The sequence below is a fragment of the Saccopteryx leptura genome, chromosome 4, assembly GCF_036850995.1.
Source record: "Saccopteryx leptura isolate mSacLep1 chromosome 4, mSacLep1_pri_phased_curated, whole genome shotgun sequence".
Classification (NCBI taxonomy): Eukaryota; Metazoa; Chordata; class Mammalia; order Chiroptera; family Emballonuridae; genus Saccopteryx; species Saccopteryx leptura.
The window spans coordinates 212,850,644-212,857,341 of NC_089506.1; the positions used below are offsets into that span (position 1 = coordinate 212,850,644).

At 56.3% G+C, this 6,698-nt stretch overlaps 1 protein-coding gene across 2 annotated transcripts; it reads left to right on the plus strand.

The window, feature by feature from the left end:
• The first annotated feature begins 1,596 nt into the window (after positions 1-1,596).
• Positions 1,597-6,336, plus strand: LOC136403735 (testisin-like). Of its 2 annotated transcripts, XM_066382837.1 has the most exons (6): positions 1,876-1,891; positions 1,980-2,006; positions 2,206-2,371; positions 2,997-3,280; positions 5,587-5,741; positions 6,003-6,336. In XM_066382837.1, exons 1-6 carry the CDS (start codon positions 1,882-1,884, stop codon positions 6,264-6,266), a joined length of 906 nt encoding a protein of 301 aa, XP_066238934.1. In that variant the 5' UTR covers positions 1,876-1,881; the 3' UTR covers positions 6,267-6,336. The 2 variants fall into 2 exon arrangements, with proteins under 2 accessions (XP_066238935.1, XP_066238934.1); XM_066382838.1 differs by having other exon boundaries at positions 1,597-2,371; positions 6,030-6,336.
• The last annotated feature ends 362 nt before the right edge of the window (positions 6,337-6,698 follow it).

A 6,698-nucleotide genomic window follows, 5' to 3' on the forward strand; every position in this document is an offset into this window, starting at 1 on the left:
CTGTCTCTCTCTCCTCTCTCTCTCTCCTCTCTAAAAAAGAATTAAAAAAAAAAAGGCTTTATTGAGTACAGAGTGCATACCGCATCCTGCCCGAGGAGGTTCCCTGGCCCCGAGGAAAGATGGAGGCCAGGGAAGTCGCAAGGAGAGACCTGTGTGAGGGATATTTAAAGGGTCCCTAGGGTGGTCGAGCTAATATGATGTGGTGAAATCTCACTGGCTGGCAGACGGTTGCTTTTTTTCCAAAGGGCTCCTGGGAAGTTTCTTTTGGTGCGCTTGGTTGTGGGCGGTCCTAGCCAAAGTTCGTGGGTCTGACCTTTCCCATTATCCACCGACCTTACATTATGTATGGGGGAGGGGGGTTCTGCACTTGGGAGAATTCTTGGGATGCCTTGGAAATGTGACTCTCTTTTAATGCTCTCTTTGATTTGCTAATGACCTCACTTTGCCCTATAAACAAAGCAGGTTTGGGGCAGGAGAGCTCTCTCTGGCTTGCCATCAGCTTGCAGAGGCCTCCCGATCCCATCCTATTTCTCTTTAAGTTTATTTTCTTCATTCCGCATTGTTCTCTCTCAGGACCTGGAATTACTAGCCACGCTAGTTCGCTAGTTCTCGGCAGAGATAGGTCAGCTGGCCCCTGGAGGAGGGAGCACAGGGCTGGGACCTAAGGAAGAGGCAAGGCGAGGGTGTGTGAACAGGGGACCCTGTGAGCCACTTCACACGTTATAGGAGATATCAGGAGAGAAAGGTAGGTTGAGACCCTTTGGATGGGAGCCTCAGCCTTTGTCCCAGGACACCCCAGACCCCTCAGACTAAGCCTGGTTCTCCCACCATGGCTGACAGAGTGAGTGGTCACTCAGCTCTCACCTCCTTCTCCAGGGCAGCATGCCAAGGACTCTCCACCTTCTACAGCCCGTACCTTGGAATCCATAGGCGCGCTGGTCAGGATGCTGCTGGTCATGCAGCTGTTGGTGCGAGTCCTTGCTGGGTAACTCATCGTTGTGACTCCCATGAGACCCCTGGAGATGTTTCAGGCCACAGGAAGATCCACCAAACTGGCACAGCCTTCCTGACCCCCATACAGAGAGTCACTGGTCACAAGGACACTGGCAGGGACAACCTAGTGGTATCTCTCTCTCCCAATTTGGTGATTTTCTTTCCCCCAGAACCCCAGGAAAGTGTATTTAAAAGATCATATTAACTTTCAAGATTTAATCCAGAGGAAGATGAGAGGGGCCAAGGCCTGCCACTAGGGGGCAGCCTGGGCAAGTGGGGGTGTAGATTGGCTGCTCCTTCAAGAAGGGACAAGGCCCAAGGCCATCATTTCCCAAAGAAAGCCTTGTGAGGGATCTTCCCTTCCTGGACCAGCCTAATAGCCCGAGCCCCAACAGGTGCTCAGTGAGGAGTTAGTGTGCCTTCACAGTAGTCCTGGCTGTGGGCCAGGGCCTCGAGCCTCCCTAGAGGAGGAGTCGGTAGAAAAGGGGGCAGCAAGGTGGGCAACCAGAATCCCAGGATTGCAGACAAGCAAGGGAATGTTTAGGTGCCATATCAAGGAACTGTGGTTGGGGACCCCATCCCAGGCGAGATCAAACTGGGAGAAAGTGGCGGCCAGGGTTTCCGCCTCCCCCAGGGGGCGCCTCGGCCACGCTCGGGAACAAACAGAAACAGAGGGGGCGCCAAGCGACGGGAGAGGAGGCCATGGGCTCTCGCGTCGTGGCGCTGCTGCTGGTGCAGCTGTTGGTGCCCATTGAACTCCAGATGCTAGGTGAGCTCACGCCGGAGTTGCTGGCTGACCTAGGGGTGATGGGGTAGGATGGGGCGCGTGGAGACCTAGAGGAGCTCACCTTCTTACTTTCCTCCCCAGCGTGGCATGATGAGGACCTGATGTTTCCAGGTAAGGTGCCCAGGCGGCGTGCTTCCCTGCGCAGCACACCTGGGCTACAGCCAAAGAGTGCCTCATCTTCTCATCTCTCTTGCCCCAGGTTTCGAGAACTCGTCCTTGCTCACATGTAACTGAGGGGCCCCTGGGGGGAGGGGTGGCCTCCTGCAGACCACGTGGAGAGGGTCCCCGGCGTGCCCTTCTCCCTCGCCTGCGTGCCCCAGATGGTTTCCTGGGGAGCCCCTCCCCTTCGCGCTCTCGAGTGGGCGGGGGTGGGGAGATGGGCCTGTCTCCTGTAGCTCAGCACCAGGTCGGGCTGTCCATCCCAGGGCCATGTGGCCGGCGAGCCATCGGGACCCGCATAGTGGGCGGAAAGAACGCAGAGCTCGGGCGCTGGCCCTGGCAAGGCAGCTTGCGCCTGTGGGGGTCGCACATCTGCGGAGCGAGCCTGCTCAACCGGCGCTGGGTGCTCTCGGCAGCGCACTGCTTTCAGAGGCGAGTCTGCGGGGCAGCCCGCTGAGTGGGGACCCTGGGGCCGCACCACGCACTTTGTACGTTGATGTGACCCTTGTTCTCCTGAGCTCCAGGCCCTGCTCAGCTGGTGACACCCATATGAATTCTCGATGGTTCCCCTGCAGGGAACCTTGTTCAGTTTTTTCCAGAAGGGTCTTCTAGAACATTCCTGCACGCATTTGTGTCTTGTTCTTTTCTCTTCTCTGTTCTCTTCTCCCCAAATGGTACCACCATCCTTCACCTTCCTCATCTCACACCCCAGGGGAGCTGTACCTCAGGTGGGGGGAACCAGCCGAGGTGGGTGGGCGCTGGGCACAGAGCTTGGCCTGTAGCAGCAGGGACCCCCGTGGCTGTCCTCACTCCACTCTGCTGAATGTCCCACTTTGCCATTTATTTACTTTTTTAAGGATGGCACTGAGAGGTGACAGGCCAGATCAGACCACAAGGGGAGGCAGTCTCCTGCCCTACCCCCAACCCGGAGTCGGCAGGTTCTGGGGCTTTGGTGCGGCCTCCCTGGGCTGTAACCACTCTTGGGAACAGGCCCCAGGAATGCGCAGGGGGCTCACCCACCCTTACGGCCTCCTGACCGCTCTCTCCTCCCTACCAGGAACAACAACCCCTATGAGTGGACAGTCCAGTTTGGCGAGCTGTCTGCCATGCCATCTATCTGGAACTTGCAGGCCTACTTCAACCGTTACCAGGTGGAACAGATCGTTGTGAGCCCCAAGTATCTGGGGTCTGCAAGCTATGACATCGCCATGCTGAGGCTGGCCACCCCTGTCACCTACGATAAGTTCATCCAGCCCATCTGTGTCTTGGCCTCTTCCTTGGAGTTCCAGAATCGGACTGACTGCTGGGTGACTGGCTGGGGGGACATCGAAGAGGATAAGGGTAAGGCTGGGAACAAGCGGTGGGTCTGGGGCGAGGGAGCAGGGCCATGACCTACCTCCTGTTCCAGCTTCATCGGCCACACCAGCCCCCACCCCAGTCTGTGCACAACTGAGACCTCAGTGGACCTGCTCAGTGTTTTCTCCCACCTGCTGTTTACTCACGCTCAACCCTGAAAGGGCAGGATTTTCAGTGCCCACGCTCAGTTCCCTGTCCCCGGCCCCCTGGGGAGAGGGAGGCCAGCCGGGCCCAGGCAATCCTCCCAGCCTGCTGGGGTGTGGGGGATGGGAGGGCCCATCAGGAAGGCTTCAGCCTGGTGCTCACCCCTCCCCCAGCCATCCAACCTCCCAACTTGGCTCCTCCCTCTCTTCTTTATCTATCTACGTTGTCCTGCTCTCCTGGAGCGCTAAGTCTTTTTCTCTGTCCTCAAAATGTCAAACCATTCTCCAGCCTTGGCTCTGCAGGAGGTCCTTGAACCAGCATGAGCTGCCATGGCTTATCTCTCACCACTCATCCCCTGAAACTGCAGGGCCCTGGGGCAGGGGGCACCGCAGGCCCTCCCCTGGCCTGTCCCTTACTCTGCTGCCTTGCCTGACCCATTCCTGCCTCACCCTTCACAGTAACAGTGACAGCAAAGGAAGCTCCTGCCTGCACAATGGACCTGGCCCCGTTCTAGGCTTTAGGGCACCAGAGCGAGCAGGGTACCGTCTATCTTCCTTTAGGAGCTTGCCTGCAGATGAGGCTGGGAACATTTGTGTACCTACTTGACAGATGAGGGTGCTGACAAGGGTATGGAAATTGCCCAGGGCCCTAGAATGAGTTGGTGCAGAAGCCAGGGCTCACTGGCCCAAAGGGGTAATGTGTTCCTAGGTCACACACCTGGAATTGGCAATGGGGATAAAGAAGTCAATGCCAGACCTGCCTCCTTCTGGAGTTGGGGTCCTTTCCTTTACCCTAGAAAGGGCTGTGTAAAGTGCCCGTCACAGACTTCCTTGGGCCCAAAAAAGTGGCGAAGGCAGGGGCCCAGCCAGTTAAACCATGCTTCCTCCCTCCCTGGCCCCAGGCTGATAGGTGTCATCCATCTCCAGGCTCCACCCTCATTCTCACAGGTGGCAGGTGACTTCTGGAGCCCCCCTGACTGGTGTAAACCTTCGCTCTGCTGTGTGCTAGCTGAAAGACCCTGGGCAAGCACTTGCTCCAACTGCCGCCGCTTTTCACCTGCAAAATGCAGTAATAACAGTTTCTACCTTATAGGCTGGTTCTGAGGCTTCAAAGCATTCATGCATAGGGTTTAACAGAGTGCCCAACCGACAGGAGGCTCTACTGACATGTCAGCCTTTGGTGTTATTGTGATCACCATCCTCTACAGCAGGGGTCTCAAACTCAATTCAGCATGTGGGCCGCAGAGCAAGATCACAGCCGTACGGCGGGCCGCACTAGGTCTACAAAAGGCAACTGTTACACAACACTTTTCTCACAGCAGTTGAAAACAAAAAAAAAATCAGTACAACAAGCACAATCGTACATGCAGTTTACTCAGTGTCACAAAACGACCAGAAACTGTAGTTCGCATCACAACTGCTGTTAACTAAGCTAATATCTAGCTAGGATGCTAGAGAAATGAAAAATACAAGTAGGCCCCTAGGCTTACTTAATTTTATCCAAAATATTTTGAACTTCGTGGATTAGTCTGCGGGCTGCACAAAATTGTTCGGCGGGCCGCGAGTTTGAGACCCCTGCTGTACAGGATAGAGTGGTGACCCCGGCCTGGACTCTTGAATGGAATAGATCTGGGTTCATATCAGGCTCTGCCATTTCCTGGGTGCATCTTTCCTTGCCTGAAAGTGGGTCACAATTACGCTATGTCCTGGGGTTGTTGTGGGAGAACTAAGAACGTCTAGGGAAGCTCTTGGCTCACGTCCTGAAATGTATTAATTCTAAACCGTCTCAGCTGCGTTAGCCCCTTCCCTATGCACGCTCAGGTCTCTCTGCACTGGCTCTGGCGGGGGTTGTCGTCTGCACACTGCATATAGAGAAACTGAGTCTCAGGAAGGAGCTGTACCAGCCTGTCCAGCCATCGTTCCCGCCTGTGATATTTATTGCTCATCACCCATGATGTGCTGGGTGCCAGGCTAGAGCAGAGGACTCATCAAGGCACTATGGGTACCCTAGGGACCCTGCCCCCACCCTGTAACCTTCACCAGATGGCAGAGCAGATGGACCCTGCCCCCACCCTGTAACCTCCCAACCAGATGGCAGAGCAGAGGCTCAAGATGCTGTCTTTGTCTGTCCCCTCAACTTCTCCACAGTGCTGCCATCTCCCTACCTCCTCCAGGAAGTGCAGGTCGGCATCATAAACACCACCATGTGTCACAACCTCTACTCAGACTCATCTTTCCGCCATGACATCTGGGGAGACATCGTGTGTGCTGGCTATGCTGAAGGTGGCAAGGACTCCTGCTACGTGAGTGTCCCTCTCCTCCCAGCGACACCCTTCTGGGTCCTAGCCTCTCACCCACCCAGCCCCAGGCCTGAGAGCCGCTTGTATCACTTGGTCCTTATGGCAGCCTGCGGGTGAGTGTGTATCAGGGATACTGCCCCACTTTGCAGATGCAGAAACTTGGTTGCTCCCTGGGGGAGGAGTAGGATTTGTCCCTAGTCTGTCCAGTTCCGCTGCCCCGCCGGCTGTCCTGGGCTCTCTGCTAACCTCTCCTGCCTTGCCCAGGCCCTGCTCACCCATTCTGCTCCCCAGGGTGACTCAGGCGGACCCTTGGCCTGCGAAAGGAAAGGGGTGTGGTTTCAGGTTGGAATCGTGAGCTGGGGCGCGGGCTGTGGTAGGCCCAACCGGCCCGGCGTCTACACCAACATCACTACGCACTTCCCGTGGGTCCGGGCGCTGATAGCCGGCAGCAGCATCCGCAGGCCGTACCCCTGGCTGCTGCTGCTCCACCTTCTTCTCGGGACCTCCTCATCCCTGCAGCTGACCTGAGCCCAGCTGAGTCCCTGAGAGCCAGGGCCATCTGCTCCGTCAGGCCCAGTCCCCTTCTGTTCTGTTTCTAATAAACACGCTTGCATGTTCAGTGGCTGCCTTGCAGAGCATTCTGTGGACTAGGTGGCTTCCTGGCCACCCTCAGGGTTACCTATAACCAGTCTACCCCAAGACCACTGCCTAACATCTAAATCTGTGTCCCTCGTCTGTACTGTTCCAGGTGCGGGTTGCAAACAGCAGAACCTTCTCAGGTTAGTTCAATCAGAAAGCTAACTTACAGAAGGACGTTAGCAGCACCAGGGTCCCTGGGGGCTAGGAAGAGCAGAGTGGGGGTACTGTGGAGGAAACGCCCCTAAACACCCCCCAGTGCTCATGTCGGTGGCCCCGTCACACAGATGCCAGGTGCTCCTGGTCTTACTCTGGTCCTTCAAA